This window comes from Eptatretus burgeri, chromosome 17 (assembly GCF_056783735.1).
Source record: "Eptatretus burgeri isolate ZD-2024b chromosome 17, Ebu_testis_v1, whole genome shotgun sequence".
NCBI lineage: Eukaryota > Metazoa > Chordata > Myxini > Myxiniformes > Myxinidae > Eptatretus > Eptatretus burgeri.
Window position 1 is genome coordinate 20,199,848 of NC_140977.1, and position 22,640 is coordinate 20,222,487.

Consider the following 22,640-nt stretch of genomic DNA (forward strand, 5'->3'; position numbering starts at 1 on the left):
CTATTTTCCCTGTAGCGCCAGTAAGTTATGTTGGTTGTTCCTTTTCTTTGGGAGTTTGTACTCTGGGAATCTCATCCCAAACGTATTTCCTATCATTCCATTGTGACATTGGTGGTAGGTTACCATTTATCGTCGACCAGTCATTTCTTATTGCCTCGTGAGTTTCTTCATGTCTTATTCTTATTTTCTGTTTGAGGATATTGTTTTTCTTTGAGCTTCATGTTGCCCCATTAAAATTACCTTTATTAGGGCATAATCTTCTGATTATCTGTTCCCCAAAAAAAAGTCTTATAATAAACCAATAGAGGGTGGACATATAGAACAATTGAAGATGGGAAACGAGTAAAAAGCTCAAGAAAATAATCAGACAAATAAAATAGAAGTGCAACATAGAAAGCAACAGAATAGACCAGGGGTCGGCAACCTGTGACTCTGGAGCCGCATGCAGCTCTTTGAGGACTTAAGTGCAGCTCCCAAGCCTGATCGATAAAATCCCCCTTTTTCTCATAAATTAATTTTCAGAAAAATCTTTGTGAGTTTAGTGAAAGGATAAAATAATACTTCAAAACTGCTCTCCATTATGCGGTTATTTTCACCATCTTGTGGGCAATATTATTGCTTTAACCTGTTTCGGAGCCTCAGTTTACCATTCGAACCCTGCTTCTAAAAAGTTAGCGACGCCTTGATCCTCACTGGGCATGTAAGCGAAAATCCTGTCATGAACAACTTGTATTTAAATAACAAACAAGATGATGGTTTGATAACTCCCCCTTCAATAGAGGGTGCACGTGCATGTGACGTCACCACGTTTGCTGTCCACTATCTTGGAGTACCAACAAACAAAACCAAACTACACGTGCACTGCATCGTTGTATTTACATTTGTTAAAAATGGAGATAAAATGGTGAATTTCATTATTTTGTTGTGGCAATTGTGCCGATAGGAAGGATTGGTTGTCATATCATCGACTGCTCATGGCACAACAAAATAAGGATTTTGACTTGGAGGCTTGACTTGTGAGTTGTGAGGGATGTTCAAGAGGGATTCGGAATGAGATTCTTACAGTAGCCCAAGAAACTGTGTTTGTGCATGCGTGCGTGTGTTCGTCCGTTTGTGCATGCGTGTCGTTGATTGTTATCTCCATAATTTGAGTTTCAGAATGCAGAACAGAGTCGTCCCAGGACTCGGAGTATCCACCTACGTTTCAGTGATGGATTGCGATTCATGGACCAAGTTGTGTTGTTCTCAAAGTTTTGTCCCAAGGGCTCTTATTAGGATCGTCGTTGAGCAGAAAGGATGTAAAAGGGGATGTTATTTTTAGGATCGTCATTGAGCAGAAAGGATGTAAAAGGGGATGTTGTGGAACAATAGACCATTTATCTACACGAATAAAAGGGTGTGTGTGTGTGTGTGTGTGTGTGTGTGTGTGTGTGTGTGTGTGTGTGTGTGTGTGTGTGTGTGTGTGTGTGTGTGTGTGTGTGTGTGTCCACCATAACTCCAAAACCATAAAACCAAGCAGCCTGAACTTTGCATGTATACTAAGAAAACTCCAAGGAAGTACAAGAGTGCCAATTGGATGTTTGGGTTAATTAAAACACCCCTGTTGAAGATAATTAATGGCCTTATGATAATTAATTATATATATATATATATATATATATATATTGTCGCGGATTCGCGCCCGCCGGCGTGCTGACGGCCACGTAACTCGAATCGCGGCACGTCGCCCACCGGACGGACAATCCAGTCGTGACCCTCTCGGACTAACGCCGGGAACCAGTCACGGGTGGACCTTTCGGTCTCACCGCGATCGAGCCAATCGGCCCCCGCGTGGGATACGGTTGCTCGCCAAATTCGACCTACCTAAGTACCCACACGGAGGGTAGACCGGGCGATCGCACCTCGCCGCAGGTCGACTTCGGACACGGGCCACTTAAGTGACCCGTTCCGTACTATCGGGATAACCGAGCGGTGTTATTCGTCGGCCTCGACGGTTCGATTAATTATCGGGCGTCTTAGCCCGCGACCAACCCTTTACGTGAAGCAAGATGGGGATTCAATGAAAGAAATGACGAAGCGAAGCGGGAAAACAGTTCAATAATAAGCACATTTATTTCACGATGAACGGAAAGCACACATATACAATTCCACCAAAAGCACATGGAAAAGAAGAAGACAAAAAGCAAATGCAACAATGCAGATCTATCCGACTACCGGGCACTCGGCAACACTTATACAATTTTACTTCACAGACGGCGCCGACAACACATATTCCCAAAGCAAAAGAAAAGAGAACCACCCTCCAGGATGAGGGGGTAGGCAGGCCTGGGGCCGAGACCGTGTCGGGCCTACCCGTCTGATGATGAGACGCGGAGCGGCGGTGGTGCCTCAACTCCGCGGGCCTCGCGGACAGTGTCTGGTAGGGGGTGGGAAGGGGGCCCCCTTTGTCGCACTATCTCAGCGCGGGGGGAAACAGGAGGGGGTTGCTGATGCTCGGGGAAAGGAGGATTTCACAAAATCGCGGGTCCCGCGACGAGCGTCTCCACCACGACCTCGGTCGCGCCGCCGGCCTTTCTCTCCGCAGTTCCCCGAATCCGACGTGAGCACCCCCTCGTCCGCCTTCGCCGCCGCCGCCTCTCCACAGCTCCGTCCTCTTCACTCCGACTCCGCGAACTCCCAACTGCACTGCGAACTGCTAACTGCGAACTGCGAACTGCGAACTGCTCTCTTCTCCACTTCCAACTCAACTCTTCCTCCTGCGAACTGAACTCAACTGACGAACGCGGCCCCTTATATCCCCCGTGGCCTCGCTCCTTCATCTTTGACCCTCTGCCTCCGACCTTTCACCTCTCTTGCTGGCTCCCCATTGGCCCGAGGAAAAGTGGGCGTGAATGCTTTTTGATCCATGAATTTGCATATAGCGACCGCCCTCCAACGCCCTGGAGGCGGGGCCAAATCGCCCCTCGCTCACCGATTGGACGGAACAAAAGTGGGCGTGAGTCGTTTTTGATCCGTTTTTCTGCGGAAAGTCCGCGATGCTTTTGAACACGCTGCTCGGTGCGCGCTCTACACTAGTCCAGCATCGGTGCCCACGAGTGGCGCGAGATGACGGTGATGCGATGGTGGCGAGTTGTGACGGTAAAGGTCGTGGCGGTTGTGGTGAAGCGGCGTTGTGGTTGGTGGTTGTTGTGATGGCTGTTGAGACGTGGTTGGTGGTGGTAATAATGGCAGTTGGTCCAAAATAAAGATAGTAAAAGAAAAACGGCTATCTAAAGGGGTCGCAGCCCGCATGAATGACATTTATTCCCTCTAGACAACGGGTTTGGGCCTAACTACACATATACTTACCGAGATATCTCACCTAAGGGACCTGAATGGTGGTTTGCGAATTTGGTCAACCACAACAATATATATATATATATATATATATATATATATATATATATATATATATATATATATATATATATATATATATATATATATATATATATATATATATATATATATATATATATATATATATATATATATATATATATATATATATATATACCTGGTGTTGGCGCAGTGGTTAGGGCAGCGGCTTGGGATCCAAAAGGTCCTGAGTTCAAGCCCCGTTGGGCCACTGAATTATTACATCAGGGGGTTGATTCAGCCTGTCATCCTTCCGAGGTCGGCGAAATGAGTACCAGGATACTGGGCCTGTGTATACCCAGGTTAAAATAGGTGTACCATATCCCAGTGTCGTAAGAGGCGACAAGGGTTGCGTCAGGAAGGGCATCCGGTGTAAAACATGTGCCAAATCACTATGCGGATCATACGGATGATCCGCTGTGGCGACCCTTAACGGAAGCAGCCAAAAGAAGAAGAACAAGATATATATATATATATATATATATATATATATATATATATATATATATATATATATATATATATATATATATATATATATATATATATATATATATATATATATATATATATACATATACATACATACATACATACATACATACATACATACATACATATATATATATATATATATATACATACATATATATACATATATATATACATATATATATACATATATATATACATATATATATATACATATATATATATACATATATATATATATATACATATATATATATATATATATATATATATATATATATATATATATATATATATATACATATATATATATATATATATATACATATATATATATATATATATATATATATATATATATATATATATATATACATATATATATATATATATATATATATATATACATATATATATATTCTTTGAAAGAATTCCCAGGATGAGTTGATGTGAGAGAAAGTAGAGATTGGAGTCCAGACGAGAGACCAGATTGAAGTTTGGGCAAGGGACTAACACAAAGGCAGGTAATCAGTACATGTTGACAATTATGTGTGTGTGTCCACCAGATTCCCTGAGACGATACCTCTGAGGAAAATTTTGGCATTCAACATTGTCAAGGCATTGGTTAAGTTATTTACACTAGTGGGCATTCCAAAGGTTATACAATCTGATTAGGGCTCAAATTTCATGTCAAACCTTTTCCAACAGGTTTTTCACTAGTTGGGAATGAAACAGGTTAAGTCGAATGCATACCACATGGAGTCACAAGGGGTTTAGGAGAGGTTTAAAAATAAAACAGGACCGATGAAAGCGAGGCATGATGTGCGTTCTAAGGACAGAGAATTTAGTCCTGGGGATATGGTTTTAGTGGTTCTACCATTTGCTGGGCAACCATTGTAGGCAAGGTATTTTGGACCTTATCTCATTGAACAAAAAGTCAGTGAGACTGATTATCTTGTGCAGATCCCAGGGAGATGAAAGCAGAGATGGCTGTATCGCATTAACTTGATAAAAGGGTATCATGACAGAGAACAGCCAGAGAGTGGGGTTGTAACCGAACCTGCACTACCTGTAGTTGCTGTACCAACACAAAATGAAGTGTGGGGATTAAACATCAAAAGCAAAGACAATATCATTGCAGATGCTTTGTTTAGATCAGAATAACTTGGGAATGGTTTTTGGAGACCAAGGGGAGTAAACTCCGTTGTTTGTTTTTGTTTTTCTTTTGTTGTTTTTGAATCTTTAAAGCCGGTTTGTTGTTGTTTATCTTGTGTAGAAGAGCAGAGAGTTTTTTTTCAGTCATACTCTGACTTTTTCTGTGTGGAGGTGATTCGGATTAGTAAATCCTATATAAATCCTATATGATTGGAAATCTTAAGTTTTGTGTTAAATATATGATTCTGATAATGTGGGGACAAAAGGAAACTCGAGTTTCAGTGAATTCATTAAATGGGATATTAAGTGGGACAAAGGATTCGTGCACAGACATTGGTATGCGTCATGGGTGACGGATAGTCAACCGAGCTTTGAAGATGACCAGTGTTGGGGCTGAATGCTTTGGTCAAAAGGGGCATTACATGGTGTGAACGAAGTGGGTGAAAGTTTTGTGAAAACTATGCTCTTAACCAATGGTTAAGCTGTGGTCAATCTTTGGATTCAGACAGTGTCGCCTTGCTGCAAGATTGACCTTGCGAGTTTGCCATAAAAAGGTGAGGCGAGGAGCGATCGGGAGAAGGCAAGGAGAAGAAAGGAGAAGCAGATGCGATTTGGTGGTGATCTTGGAGGTGATCCAGAGATCCAGCTTGAGCAGCATATGGAGCTATGGAACAGTGGAGTGCTGGGAACAGTGGGTGTCAGGCAGTGACAGTCTCGTGAGCTTTTGCACTGAGCACACTGTGACCACTGACCTGGTGTACAGCTTCGCTCCTGCTGGCCGATCGGTTTTTGTTCACGGAAAGCTCAACACAGCACTCACCCAAGGTCATCCCTCCCTCCACCTCACGCCTTCTCGTGGTTTGGCTAGAGACGTGGTGAGATCCATACTGCATGAGCATTCCTTCAGGGCTCGTACGCTCTGCACTCATAGCTGACTGCTAATCTGCAAGGTTTGTTTCTGCATGACCATTCATGTTCAGATTTGTTTCATCGACATGGCAAAACTACACACAGTAAAAGATTCACAGATCTGCATGCTTGTTTGATACGGCAAGAGGTGTAATTGCACGTTTGGACACTGCAAGATCTTAGCATTGGTTCACGGCACAAATTCTGGTTAAAGAGGGTGTATTAACACATGAATGTAATGTTGCTTTTGTCAAGAGAAGAATTGCCTTTGTAAAGAGTTGTTGAAGTATTTGAAACTGCATTGAAATTTATGTGTGTAACTTTGATTTGATGAAGCATTGACCGTGATTTGTATTCTTTTGTATGGAAGCTTATCGTTACTGAAGAATTGTAATTGAATTGTAATTACATTCTTACTGATGTATATTAGCGCATGTTAACAGTGGGTTTGAAATAAAATGTATTTTTATAATTCCTTCTGTTGTATGTCGCTGGTTCACCTGCTTGGTTCTCAATTGATTGAAAAGTTTAAAGTGATCATTTATATTGTCTGCCGTGCTACCCTTTGGAACACTCGTTTCGCAGTTGTGAAGGCGGAACATAACACTTGCCTTATGAAAGAACAGGGTGATGAACCAAAAAATATTGTTATAGATATTCAAAAACATACTTCAAAATCAACGATTAAACTTAAAAATAATTACAAAGTGGATTTCACAATTGATAATTATAATTCATTTAGAGAGTTATTTGGTTTCTTCTCAGAAAAGAGTGAAACTAATGGAACATTTTACAGTGATAATGTCAATCAAATATCCTCAGGTATAAATCTTATATATTATTTCCGAGTTTGTGGTTTCGTGTCGCGCTATCTTCGACTTTGTTCTGCGCTCGAGTAACGTGATATTCGGCTTGCATTATCTCAAAGACCCTATGAGGTGCATGGTACAAAAAAAAGTAAATAAAATGGTTCTGAAACAGTGAAATCGTATTCCACTTACTGCATTAAAGTAAAATTACTACTGATACTCTGCATCAGTTCCTTTCTCAAACACACCCACCCAACATGTCGCGCAGAGCACGGGTTATGCTAGTTCAGTATTAATTGACTGTGATTTGATTGATGATGCTTATAACGATGGAATATAAACCAATACAATATTTTCATTCAGCGCATACTCCACTCCAATTGGTTATAAATTCAATATGGATCCGAAAAACCTGGTATATCTACCTGTGTCAGGAAAAACCATATACAGAGTCAATTTTAGGCTAACCAATCAAGATAATTGTATGATTTCCTTCAATGGAGAAATTATATCCATCACGCCATTGCGGGAAACGTTGCAGGTGCTATAAAAAGTATAAAAGATGTTCCAGAAATTACAAGCAATTAAAGAAATTAATAAAGGCAAAACTTAATTGTCTTCCCAAAAAAGAAAGAAAATAATCCAAATATTAGGGTCAGGGTTTCAAAAGTTTAAATTTTTTTTCTTAAATAAATACAAGTCTGGAAGCAGTTGATAGTGTCAATGATTTTGATGATACCATTATCATCTCAAACTCCATTAAAAAGGAAGATTACTTCAAGGTAAATGCTATAATTGGAACAGACTGGAATACAAATGGGGAAAAAAGTTTGTAAATAAATAATCAACAAACTTACTTGAATCTAGCTGATAGTTTGTGTTGTGTAAATTTACATTCACTGAGATTGCAAATAACATATGCCGCACGCGTAAATGATTTCTTCTGGAAAATGTTTGATAGTGTTCATTTGTATATTGGACCACAAGAAGTGGAAGCAGTTGATTGTCTCTGCAACATCTTAAAAAATGAAATTTATGCAATATTCATTTAGTGATAGAGTGGAAAAGGGAGCTGTTGAAGGTTTTATTTTGGATATGTCAATAGGGCCAAACACAGACCTCTGTTTTACTCAAAGGAAGAGAATGTATAACGATGATACTCTCTTCTTCTTCTTTTGGCTGCTCCCGTTCAGGGTCGCCACAGCGGATCATCCGTATGATCCGCATAGTGATTTGGCACATGTTTTACGCCGGATGCCCTTCCTGACGCAACCCTGGTCGCCTCTTACGACACAGGGATATGGTACACCTATTTTAACCGGGATATACACCAGCCCAGTGCACTGGTACTCATTTCGCCGAACTCGGAAGGATGACAGGCTGAGTCAACCCCTGGTGTATTAATTCAGTGGCCCAACGGGGCTTGAACTCGGGACCTTTTGGATCCCAAGCTACTGCCCTAACCACTGCGCCAACACCAGGCTCTATGTATAACGTGTATAACGATGATACAAAAACAAAAAATAGTTTTACCGTGGCAGTTCCCTTAAAGGTATAGTTGGATTTTGTGATTACAATAAAATTATGCCTAGACTTTAAATTAGATTTCAACTGCAAAGTAATAATGAAAATAGATTGCTTTTTGGCATTGCTAATGCTTTCGCTGCCCAGAATAAATTTGGTATTGTTGAAATGATTTAGTATATTTGTGAATATACTCCTAATCTAAAGACTGAAGGGATGTTGGATAGAAGACTTAACTCAAAGAAACCGCTAAATGTATTATACCTTAAAAGAAGATGTCAACACGTTAAACTGAACCAAACCACTTCCATGTGGAATATGGTTGCCCTGGAAGGAAAACCACGATACCTCTGGCTCATTTCAAAGAAACCAGATGGAGATACTGCTACTGATAAGAATAATGCATTGATAATGCCAAGGTGAAACAACTTCGGGTTTCTCTGGATGGAACATTTTATCCACCAGACAGATTGGAAAATTATTGGGATAAAAATGATTATGCTGAAGCATACAAGTCTTACCAAAAGGTGTGTGAAAACAATGGTAATAAAGAACACATTTTGGATATGGTTGCGTTTAAAAGCCGACATACAATCGATGCAATTGACCTGAGTTCTCAAAAGGAAACTCTAAAATCTAACAGAGTGGCTACTTTCATATGCATTGAAAGAGGAGAGTGAAGAAGTTGATATATATTGTTTGCTTTGGGAAGAAACAGAATTACAGATTAATACAGATAATGGTGTTATGATTAGTCTCACATAATTTTTTGATAAATAAATGAATAGGAAAATGCCAACTGCGGTATATGTTAATCAAATTAATATTAATAAACTAATATTATGCATACAAAATCAAAAGCCTTGGATGATTAACAGTAATACAATTCATAGAACAGTAACTGTAGAAAGTATCTGCATCAGGTACTGGAACTTTTCAAGTGATTCTTCACAATTGAGAGATGGACCAAAAACGATATTTCATGATGTTTCAAAATATTGTGTGTGGGTTAGGACAAAACTTGGTGGATGAGTTGGTTAGGTGACAAGAGCAATGCAATTAGATTTTTGTTACGTTCTGGATGCAAATTAGGCCTATCAGTGGGATACAAAACATAAAGTGTATAGCCTGGGGAGGTATGCGCTCCACCGAGTGCCATTCCACTTCAGCTTGTGTGCAGCTTGTTCACTCCTTTTGACTTTCTTCCATTCCCCTTGATCTCACTCTCACTTCTATTCTGCTGGTGGTGTTTTCCCTTGCCATTTTGTTCCCTTTCATTCTGCTCTTGCTTTTCCATTAGCCTCTATCATGTAAATATGTTTGAAAAATTTTTTTTTGGGGGGGGGATGATTGGCCATGATTTTCTTTTCATTCCCCACAGCCCCCCCCCTCCCACCTCCCCAAATCCCCCTATGTGTAGTGGATCATATATATATATATATATATATATATATATATAGATTTGCATTGATCTGTTTTGGAGAAGAAGATTTTATAGGATTTGTTTTTCAATCCAATATGGTTGCCAAACCACGTGACCAGCGATATTTTCATGATCAAAATTTAATCCCCATAGCTCGTCGCTGACACATGTAGAGTTTCCCGCATCAATCTCTTTGGAGGGTTGAGAGAAGAGGGTTTATAAGGGTTTTTTCCAAAATACAATATTGCTCTGTCAAACCACATCACTAATGACATCATCAATTTAATGCTCTTGACAGATTTATTTGGAAATGACCATCAAAAATTTTTGTATTGATCACATAAAGAATTTGACACATCCATCATCATTAGGACACCGATGACTTCATCGTTATTAAATGTTATTCCCATTGGGTAGTTTCTTACTTGTGCCAAGTTTTTATATTTTTGAGTGCTGTTCTAGTTTTTATCCCCCGCCGCGTGGCGGAAGGGGGATATTGTTGTCACCCAGGTCGTCCAGCTGTCCGTCCGTCCGTCCGTCAACATTTATAGCTGTGAGTGCGATAACTCATAAACTGTTTGCCATATCGATTTGAAATTTGGGTCACACATGTACCACCTGAAAAGGAAGAACCCTATCGATTTTGGGCGTGGCCGGATCCAAGATGGCCGACTGGGGCAGCCATCTTCAAAAAAATGTTTTTTGTAATAAATGAAAAACCGCTTATCTGATTTCAATTCTTTTTGATTACTACGTTCCTCACCCCTGAGGAACTTTTTCGAGATGATGACCAAATGGTGTCTTGTTTCCAATTCACCTTCCTCATTATCTGGAATATGTATGACCTTTTTCATTCAATGGTGGGGGATTCCCCATCTCTCTGATGGTATATTTATTGAGTGCTGTTCTAGTTTTTATTGAGTGCTGTTCTAGTTTTTACCTTCACCACTTTAGGTGGACGGAGGTTATGTTTTCAACCCGGTTTGTCTGTGTTCACGTTATTTCAAAAAGTAATGGAGAGATTAGGCCGAGCAAGCCTGGTAGACAGGTTTGGTGTGTGACAAGGAAGAAATTATGAGATATTGGTGACGATCTGGATTTAGGCTCTCTAATTTTGATTTGTTATTGGTAGAGATCCAGATATGGATCCATATGCAGGTACTCTAATTTTTTAGTGATTCTTCACGATTGTGAGGTATGGTCAAAAACAATATATCGCATGATATTTCAAAAAGTTGTGAATGAGTTATGACAACATTTGATGGATTACTTGAGGAGCTGACAAGAACAAGGCAATTAGATTTTAGTTCAGGCCTCGATGCAGATCCTGCCTAGCAGGGGCAACAAAACATAAATTGTTCAGCCTGGCAGAGATATGCACTCCATTTAGTGTCATTCTGGTATACTTCAGTTTGTTTCATGCGCATTTTAAAAAGCTGTTAATTTATATTAATAATCCATCCATCCATCGGGACCATATTCTGTGTAGAGCGTTGTCTATTGGACACAATCCTGGACGGGTCGCCACTCCGACACAGTAAACCAGCATGCTGGCACTCATTTTGCCGACCTCGGAAGGATGACAGGCAGAGTCAACTCCACCTTGTATTAATTCAATAAAGTGTGATTTGAACTCAGGATCCTAGGATCCCAAGCCCACCACCCTAACCATCAAGCCAACACCTGGCATAGAATAATTAACACATGACATCACTGATAATTGAATTAATTTATCCCAAAGTATGAATATATTTGGATAAACCCAAACTCTTGAACACTCCTGTTTATTTACATCAATAATAATTCTTTTTCTTTTCTGCAGTGGAGGAAATACATAGGTACATACATGTTAGACTTGTGTACGCTTGTCAAAATGATATTGAGTATTGAACAAAATCAGAATTTTTTTTTACACGTCATGTGTGTTGTATTTACAGGAGAATCTATTGAATCTACAAGGGAGACTGCACCTGCTTTTATGAACGGTGCAGACGCATGCCTGCAGGATTCACCAACTGAAACAAACAAGAGGACTTTTTACACACATGACAAACCGAATGAGGAAATGTTTGCAGAGAATAATTTTCATCAGGCTCACAAAGGAAAAAAAGGTGAACATCCATACAAATGCACAAATTGTGGAAAACCTTTCAATCGGTCATCTAGCCTTAAAATACACATGAGATTTCACAGTGGAGAACGCCCGTATAAATGCACAGTCTGTGAAAAATCTTTTCGTCAGTCATCTACCCTTACAACGCACATGATAATTCACAATGGTGAACGCCCATGCAAATGCACAGTTTGTGGAAAATCTTTCAAGCAGTCAGCTCACCTAAAAACACACATGAGAATTCACAGTGGAGAACGCCCATACAAATGCACAAATTGTGGAAAATCTTTTAATGAGTCATCCGTCCTTAAAAGACACATGAGAATTCACAACGGTGAACGCCCATACAAATGCACAACTTGTGGAAAATCTTTCAGTCGTTCATCCACTCTTAAAACACATATGAGAATACATAATGGTGAACGCCCATACAAATGCACAAATTGTGGAAAATCTTTTCATGAGTCATCCATCCTTAAAACACACATGAGAATTCACAATGGTGAATGTCCATACAAATGCACAGGTTGTGGAAAATCTTTTAATCAGTCATCCATCCTTAAAACACACATGAGAATTCACAACGGTGAACGCCCATACACATGCACAACTTGTGGAAAATCTTTCAGTCATTCATCCACTCTTAAAGCACATATGAGACTTCACAATGGAGAACGCCCATACAAATGCACAACTTGTGGAAAATCTTTCACTCGTTCATCCACTCTTAAAACACATACGAGACGTCACAATGGAGAACGCCCATACACATGCACAGGTTGTGAAAAATCTTTCAGTTATTCATCCACTCTAAAAACACATACGAGACTTCACAATGGAGAACACCCATACAAATGCTCAGCTTGTGGAAAATCTTTCAGTTATTCATCCACTCTTAAAACACATATGAGACTTCACAATGGAGACCGCCCATACAAATGCACAAATTGTGGAACATCTTTTACTTGGTCATCTAACCTTAAAACGCACATGAGAATTCACAATGCGAGTGCCCATACAAATGCACAAATTGTGGAACATCTTTTACTTGATCATCTAACCTTAAAACGCACATGAGAATTCACAATGTGAGTACCCATACAAATGCACAGGTTGTGGAAAATCATTCAATCAGTCATCTCACCTAAAATCACACGTTATAACTCACAATGGTGAACGCCCCTACAAATGCACAAATTGTGCAAAATCTTTCATCGGTCAGCAACCTTGAAAACACGTGAGAATTCACAATGGTGAACATCCATACAAAATGCAGAAGTTGTGAAAATCCTTCAGTTATTCATCCACCCTTAAAATACACACGAGACTTCACAGTGGAGAACGGCTATAAATTCAGTGTTTGGAAAAATCTTTTAGTCAGTCATCCACCCTTAGAACACACATGATAAGTCACAATTGTGAATGCCTGTGCAAATGCACAGTGTGGAAAATCTTTCAATCCGTCATCTCACCTAAATCACACTTGAGAATTCACAGTGGTAAATGCCCATACAAATTTACAACTTGTGGAAAATCTTTCAATCATCCATCCACCCTTAAATTACACATTAGAATTCACAATGGTGAACGCCCAAACAAATGCTTAATTTGTGGAAAATCTTGTAGTCAGTTATCCAACCTTAAAAGGCACATGCGAAGACACGATGGAGAACGTTCATCCAAATGCACAGATTGAGGAGAATCATTTATTCATTCATGAAAATTCAAAGGAGATTTGAGAATTCACAAAGGAGAATGTGTGCTCTACAAAATACATACTCTACAAAAAGAAATATCAGCAGATGTACTCTGACAAATGGGAGAATGACAAAAGAACAGGAAGATTTTTTTTAAAAGAGCTTGACATGACAGGGATTGAAAAGGAAAGCTCTTTGGAATGGCTAAGAAGAGGTCAAATTAATTGGGATGGAGAACGAGTCATCATCAATGCCCAAGGCCAAGGACATAACACTAATGCCTTTAAGAAAATGGTGGGATTGAGTTAATCTGGCAAATGCAGGTTTTGTCGGGAAGAAACAGAAAGTACCAGCCACCTCCTTCCGTCTGGGGTGTAAAAACCTCGTGTCAGAACAGCTGTACGCAGAAAGACATGGCAGCATCTGCAGAGTAATCCACTGGCACATCTGTAAACATTTCAACATTCCGGTCAGAGAGCAATAATGGAAACGCAAACCAAATCTAATCCTTGAAAATGAACAAGTAATGCTCACGTGTGACAAGATGATCCCATCTCGTGTTTGAACATTGAAAACAAAGCATTGCATCCAGACATGGTTCTCAAATACAAAAAGGACAAAACATTATTGTTTATCGAGGTCTCGGTTCCCAAAGACTTCTTACTAAATGCCAAGGAAATGAGGAAAATGACCAAATACCAGGATCTGAAAAATGAGGTCAATCGGATGTAGAAATTGTAGAAAGCTGAAATTGTACCAGTGAAAGCTGTAGCTGCAGGAACAATGAAGAAACCCCTCACTGAGCCCTTAAAAATCATTCCTGAGAATATCACCACAAATGAGCTACAAGTGGAGGCTGTCAGAGGTTCAGTGAAGATTTTGAAAAGAATCTTTGGAACAAATCTTCATCAATTTTTTTAATCAATTGATAATGGATGGATTATCACTGATAATTGAATTAATTTATCCCAAAGTATGAATATAATTGGAAAAACCCAAACTCGTGAACACTCCTGTGTTCGCAATGTAAGTGTGAGCTTCCATGTTTGCATGTAAGTGACTGACACCAAAAAATCATCTGCTAAGTAAAAAAACATGTACAGAACAAACTGTGAGAACAAACCTTCACAGTTTGGTTCATGAATCACGATCCTTCACGAAAAATAGGTGGAGATTTTGAGTTCTGGGAGAACTTCCTCCCACCTCCTGAAATATATGTATGTATGTAGTTTTGACTACATACAAACATATTACATAAATACCACATGCCATAGATGATGATGATGATGATTGATACAATTCCACTGAGTGCAATCAGTAACCCCTATAAGCCTGGTGTTGGTTTAGCAGTTCGAGTGGCTGACTTGGGATCCTAGGGTCCTGAGTTTGAGCCTTGTTGGCTGCTGAATTAAAACCAGGTGGGGTTGATTCAACCTGTCATCCTTCTAAGGTCGGCAAAATGAGTACCAGCCTACTGGTAATAGGGACACTGCATCAGCGGCATAGCGGCATTTCACATGCAGGATTCCCTAACCAATGATGCACCCAGTAGCCACAGGGCTGCACTTGAAAGAGAGAGAGTGACCCTGATCAAGAATCCAGCATCCTGTGAGGAAAGCCATGTAGTTGGCAGCAACCAAAGTTTTTCCCAATAATGGTGAACCTTCTTTAATGGAGGGCATGCTTTTGAACTCTGACTTACCAAGAAGTGAAAAAGGGACACAGATCACTCCAATTTTAAAATATTTTCAACACGATATTGAATTGTCATGAAAATGCCTGTTTGAATAAAGTGACATTTTGGAACCATGGCCACACCGATTTATTCAAATAAGAGGAAAATGTACACAAAAGTCGCAGGATATATCAGTTGGTAGCATGTTCATGATTCAGCACAGGTCTTGGGTTTGATTATTGAAGGAACAAATCTGATAACAGCTGTCACTGATGCACTGCCAGCAATGAGCGGTGCATTTTCGTGCATGCTGTCACATTTCAATTTAGGTTATGGATGTTAGATATGCCATAAAACTTGGCATTTCATGTGTTGGTAGTCTGGTAACATTGCGTACTTTGGGTGAGCAATGATCCCAACAATGGTGAGTAAATTGACGTTTGGATTGGCATGCAATTGAAATAGTTTCTTCAAGGTGTTTCTCTGGACACTTGCTGGCACTCTGCTCTACTTACCAAGGTCTGTCTCTGGACACAAGGCCACATTGTTTCCTGGTTCACTGATGTTCTCGATGCATGCATTCAGCATTTTCCTTGAAGCATTATTTTTTCGGGCTGGAAGGAGAGCCTGCAGGTGTGCACACTAGCCTCTGAGATGTGTCACCTTTGTTTGAATCTTATCCCAGCTACAAACTGTAATCCTGGTTTTTCACATGCAGGAGAATTTCATCAATACAGTGGCCTGCAAAAGTATACACCCCTACCAATAATGTCACGTTCAGATGACTTCTGAAGAAACAATTTTTCCAAATGAACTTTTTTATTCATAACTGAAGAGATCAAACTAAACATTGTTTTAGTTAAAGGAGGTTACATGTCGAATACCTGCAAAAAACCATGTACAGATCAAAATTCATTCTTTTTTCATTCAGCCCCTTCGGTCAGTACTTTGTAGAAGCACCTTTTGTTTCAATGACTGCTATGAATCATCTTGGGTAGGTCTCCACTAGATTTTCATAGTGAGATGGTGAAATCTTTGCCAATTGTTCACGTGAAAATTGCTCTAGTCCTGCCAAGCTTGATGGGGATCGTCGATGGACTGCCATGGAAGTCCATCGATGGAAGATGGACAGATCTTCAAATCTCACCGTAAATGTTCAATTGGGTTCAAGTTAGGACTTGGACTGGGCCACTCAAGAATATTTATTTTCTTTTTATTCAGCGACTCCAGTGTGGCTTTCCCTTTGTGCTTTGGATCATTGTCCTGCTGTAATGTGAATTTCCTATCCAATTTCAGATTCATGGTTGACTCAAGCAGGTTTTCATCAAGGATACTCCTGCACTTTGCACCATCCATTGTCCCTTCTATTCTGACAAGCTTGCCAGTCCCTGCTGATGAATAGCAGCCCCATAACATGATGCTGCCATCACCATGCTTCACAGTATGGATGGTGTTGACTGGGTGATGTGCAGTGCTGGGCTTGCACCAGTTGCATAGCTTTGAGTTTAGACTAAAAAGTTCAATCTTTGTCTCTTCTGCCCACAAAACCTTTCTCCGCATGCCCTCAGTATCATAAAGATGCTTTTTCACAAACTCCACATGAGCTTTTAGATGCATCCTTTTTCAGTAATGGCTTCTTTCTTGCCACCTGTCCATAGAGGCCAGCTTTGTGAAGGGAACAGGATATTGTTGATTGATAAACACTGACCCCCATCTGGGAAATAGGACCTTGTAGATCTTTCAAAGTCATTGTTGAATTTACAGTGACATCCAGACCCAGTTTTCTTATTGTCTGGCTGCTGAGTTTGGATGGGCAACCTGATCTGGATAGAGTCTGGGATGTATGATACCTCTTCCACTTCTTAATGCAGGATTTCACTGTACTCAAAGGCATAATAAGTGACAGGGCCGAAAACTTCTTTTAACCCCTTCTCTTCTTTTAATCCTCTCCTGAACGGTGCTTGTCCATTATTTTATGTCTGACTTCTTAAGAAAGCTCCTTGGTCTTCATGCTTGCCTTGTTGGTTGACCAAGTGAGTTGCACCTTAAAACTCCTTACATAAGTGGGGAGCTTAATTTTTAAGTTAAACCACTGAATACATTCAGGTGAAACCTATTACCCTTATTTTGTAACCTTTCAAACAAATAATTTTCTATTGGAGTGATTTAGGGTTAATTAGGCAAGGGGTTTGAATACTTATGCAACTCAGAATCATCTGATTTTTTTTCTGTTAATCAGTTATTCATATTTTATCTGCATTTTTAGCTTTATCACTTTGGAGTCATTTGTGAAGACTTTGTTAAGTTTGAGTTGAAAGAATCATGAAACGAGAACGACAACCTTCGACGTGACGACGTTACTTGATCCGTCTCCGCCCACATTATTACATCATTATACATACTTGTTCCAAGTTTGATTTAAATCCCTGACCTCAAATTTAAGGTATTAAATAATTCTGGCTGCCAGACCATGCGTCTGATCAGGTTGAAATTTAAAACATATATTCCATGTGTCTACTCAATCATAACTGATGTTTCACATCGATTGATGAGGTGGTTCAAGGGAAAGATTTTTTTCAAAGAATTTCGTTCAAATCAATATGGCTGGAGTGATTTAGTGAACACCCTGGGAACTGCTCTTGATGATTGAGAAGGCTAAAAAAGGAGGAATTTCACAAGTTTGTTCAACTAGATATGTGAAGGCAAATAATAAATCCAATCACCTATTAATTATTTGTGAACACCCTGGTATCCCCAAGGCTTGGGGCACATGTACATGAAGTTTCCCCTCAATCTGTCAAGCCGTTCTGCAGAAGAAGATTTTAATATGCTTATTCTCCAAAAAAAATAATAGCTGCCAAACCATGTGAACTATGACATCATAGACAAAGAACTTTTGGTTCCTCATCGATAGGTGATCATACCTGTAAAGTTTCGCCTCGATCTGTTCAGCTGTTATGGAGAAGATTTTTGAAGGTTTTATGTTAAAAAGAACATGACTGCCAAACCACGTGACTCATGACATCATCAATTTTTTGCCAGTTATATTTTAGCCCCAGAAGTAGTAGGACTTTGAGGCTTCTGGTGCACCTCAAAAATTTGCATGTAAGTGAATGGAGGAAAAGGGAAAAACTTATTGACTGACACCAAAATCCTCCCAGTTTCCCTTGTTTTACCTCCATTAGACCCCACTTTCAAGACTTTTATTCCCCAAAGCCCCTCAAGATCTTCTTCCCTTTTTTCAGGGGTTCTGAGGCACTTACAAAAACTTACATGGCTCCAACAAATATTTGTTCATGGTTACTTGTCACCGCCAAGTATACCAGTAAAAAAAAGGCAGCGGAAGCCCGTTGAAAACCCCCAACCCCTATTTTATTCTTACAAAATATATATATATATATATATATATATATATATATATATATATATATATATATATATATATATATATATATATATATATATATATATATATATATATATATATATATATATATATACATACCGGGCGTAGTGGCGTGCGCCTGTAATCCGGCTACTCGGAGGCTTGGGTTGGAGGATCGCTTGAGGACGGGGGCTCTGCACTGGGCAGGGTGTAGAGCAGCCCGGAATCATGGCGAAACCCAAATCCTGATCCCTGTGTCGTAAGAGGCGACCAGGTTGCGTCAGGAAGGGCACCCGGTGTAAAACCTGTGCCAAATCAGTATGCGGATCATAACGGATGATCCGCTGTGGTGACCCCTCACGGGAGCAGCTGAAAGATGAACAACAACTATATATATATATATATATATATATATATATATATATATATATATATATATATATATATATATATCCGTAAGGGAGGCTGTCAATCCCATTTTCTAAAATAAACCTCTTATCATCAAAAGCCCTCAATGCTTTATTATTTACCTCCTCTGTATATAAATGATGTTTATAACTTCTTATTATATTCCTTTTTCCATACTCTTCTTTCTTTAAGACTAAACAGTTGTTATAATCTTCAAAATTTATTGTTTCTTTTATTACATTTTTCTTTACCCCGTTTAACTTTTTATTACTCTTTTCAATTTTATTAACATATTTATAGGCATAAGCCTTTGCTCTCAATCCCACAAACTCACTCATTTTCTTTCCACCCAACTCATCTTTAAACTCTGCAATCACCTTTTTATTCTTTATCAAAAATCCTTTTTTAATCTGTTTTATAATTGCTTGAATCATAAATACCTACATCTTGAGACATATCAGTTGTGTCGAAAGAGAGGGTTTGATTCAGTAGTGTGTCCCATTTCTCAAAGTCACAATATTCGCTCCCTTACGCTCACTCATATTTCTCCTTTTCAAACTGGAACACATGACTCAGCATCAAACACCTCCCTTTGGACACTACTCCCCTTCTGGGGGCTGGGCTTCGCCTCCCTTTCATATGATCATTTCTTTAATCAAATTGAGTAGTCATTTAGAGATCCTACAAATATTTGTGTTTTATTTTCAGCAATAATTTAATTTATTAATCAATTAAAAATAATGCAGCAGTAACCCCTTAAAACCACCAACCACATTTTTTATTGATACTTGTACTTTAAACCCATAAGGTAATGTATTTATTCCATCACTCATTATATATCTTTTATCATCAAATGCTCTTAGAGCTTTCTTACTAACAGTCTCTGAGTATATTTCGTGTTTATAACTACCCCGACATTTGACTCTGTCAATAGGAGGGGTTTTCAAATTGTTTTCTCCTTCTCATCCTCCTCACATTTACGTCATTGCTGTGATTGGTCTGCTCTGATTGTAGAAATCTGTCTGATAATTGGCTGCCCAAGTATCAACATAATTTGGTAATCAGCTTTCATTCAACGTCGGGGTCATTCATGGTATTCAGCTTTTTTTGAATAAGATTAATCTCTCTGTAAACATCCTTTCTCTTCCATATACATTCAAGGTAATGTTGAAAGTTCATGGTCTCTTTTAATACACTTCTTTAGACCTTAAAGTTTCTTTTCACATTTGAATTAATTTAACCTCTCGTTAAGTATTTATAAGCATATGCCTTTGCTCTAACATCTACAAATTCACTATCTTTTCACCTAATTAATCTTTAAATTTACCAATAACCTTGTTATTCTTCTTCAAAAAGAGCTTCTTCTTTTATTCTTCAAACTATTCTTCTTCTTCTTATTAGGATCATAATTACTTGTTTCATAAATATCTTCATCTTCTTTCATATCCTTATAAACATCATCTGTAGTTATCTCTCATATGAAGCTATCCGTATCCAATATCCATGTATAGCAATACAATGTTCTCACCATATCTTTTCTTTAGATTACACTGGGGAACAATTTTTTTCTTATTATCTGTTGCATGACATTTACAACTTATTCTATGTATTTTTTCTGAAATTTTCAATGTATTTTCAAATTTGAAATAGTTTTTCCTCTACATGCTCCAGTTTTCATGCAATTTGAAACTTGCTATTTTCGCAAAAAAGGATACACATTGCTATTTGCACTTGGGATAACTTAAGAACTAGGGGTGCGATTTCGGACTTTAGTGGAAATATACGATGCCTAAACTGTTAAATAACTATAGACCGTATTCGTTTTGCTGCTAACGATTTGCTCACGATTTATTTGACATCAATTTTCTTGGTATTTATTTATCTTTATTGATATATATTATTTAACTTTATGTTTTTCTTTGTTTCAGATCTGATCATGGCTTCTTCAATAAGACATAAATGTGTAAATAATCCTGATGCATTCTGGTATGTATGTGGCTGCTTCACACTACTTCGTCAAAAGTGCAACATAACATCGTTTGTAAGGCGTGCCTATAAAGCCTATTGTGATGTTCCCCTTGGCGACCAAGACAAGAAATGGGCTCCTCATATTGTACGTCATAATTGTGAGGAAATGCTTCGTGACTGGACAAACAGAAAACGAAAGGGTCTGCCCTTTGGAGTTCCCATGGTTTGGCGAGAATCCAAGGACCACGTAACTGACTGCTATTTTTGCCTAGTCAACACAAAGGGTATCGGCAAGAAAAACTGGCAAAAGATCTCCTATGCCTGTATTCCCTCCGTAATTCGATCTACTCCACACTCTGAGGAACTCCCCGTTCCAGTCTTTAATGGTTTTGTCTTATCTGAAGATGAAGGCAGTGAACATGATCAGCAAGAGCACAAGGGTCGTGATGACGGGCTTCAAGAAATGGTTTCAGAATCCGATGCCTTCTCATCTGATACCAAACAGTCATCAGCCCCTCAGCAGTTTAGCCAACCGGAATTGAATGACTTAGTGCGTGATTTGGGGCTCTCCAAGAAAGCAGCTGAGATATTAGCCTCCAGGCTGCAAGAAAAAAAAATCTACTTGACCACTCTGCAAATGTTTCATATTTCTGAAAGCGGGACCAGATCTTTGTCGCCTTTTTCTCAGAAGACAAGCAGTTTGTTTACTGCCACGATATCCCAGGTCTTCTCAGGCAATTAGGTGTTACTTCGTATAATCCAACAGAATGGCGATTATTTATGGATACCTCTAAGCGCAGCCTCAAGTGTATTCTCTTGCACAATGGCAATGTTTATGGAGTGGTTCCAGTTGGTCACTCAGTGCATTTGCGAGAAGAACATAATGACATAAAAATGGTCGTTGACTTGCTCAAATATCACGAGCACAACTGGATCATTTGTGTGGACCTGAAAATGGTCAACGTTCTCTTTGGTCAACAGAAAGGCTTCACAAAGTTTCCATGCCATCTCTGCATGTGGGACAGCCGAGCTCGAGAGAAACACTGGATCCAGAAGGAGTGGCCCATCCGTGAAACTCTGGAAGCAGGCATGCCAAACATTGTGAATGACCCAATCGTCAGCCGAGAGAAGATCATTTTTCCCCCACTCCATATCAAGCTCGGCTTGATGAAACAGTTTGTGAAGGCATTGAGTAATGATGGTGAATGTTTTCAACATATAGTTTCTGCTTTTCCTGCTTTGTCTTTCGAGAAGATCAAAGCAGGTGTGTTCGATGGACCTCAAATTCGTGCCCTTGTACGTGATGAGGAATTTGTAAGGAAGATGAATGACAAGGAGAAGACAGTGTGGCTGTCTTTCGTCGCAGTTATACAAAACTTTCTTGGTAACAAAAAGGCAGATAACTATGAGTTTCTGGTTACTAGAATGCTGTTAGCTTTTCGTGATCTTGGGTGCAACATGAGTGTCAAGCTCCATTTCCTGAATAGTCACCTTGATCAATTCCCTGAGAACCTTGGGGCTGTAAGTGAGGAACTGGGAGAGCGCTTCCATCAGGACCTCATGACGATGGAAGAGCGCTACCAAGGGTGATGGGACAAAAATATGTTGGCAGACTATTGCTGGAGCATCAAACGAGATTGCCCTGTGGAAGTCCACAAACGCAAG

The 22,640-nt window shown here is 39.3% G+C and overlaps 1 protein-coding gene across 2 annotated transcripts in view; it reads left to right on the forward strand.

Annotated features, from left to right (window-relative positions):
- LOC147009492 (uncharacterized) overlaps window positions 1–21,721 on the forward strand; it is a 170,951-nt gene extending 149,230 nt beyond the window's left edge. Inside the window, exons 6-7 of one of the 2 annotated variants that reach the window (XM_085861896.1) lie at window positions 11,667–11,840; window positions 20,936–21,721. In XM_085861896.1, coding sequence (XP_085718022.1) covers window positions 11,667–11,840; window positions 20,936–21,717 — 956 coding nt within the window. In that variant the 3' untranslated portion in view covers window positions 21,718–21,721. Of the gene's footprint in view, window positions 1,487–11,666; window positions 11,841–20,935 lie in introns of those variants that run through there. The other variant, XM_085861897.1, reaches the window with a different exon arrangement.
- The last annotated feature ends 919 nt before the right edge of the window (window positions 21,722–22,640 follow it).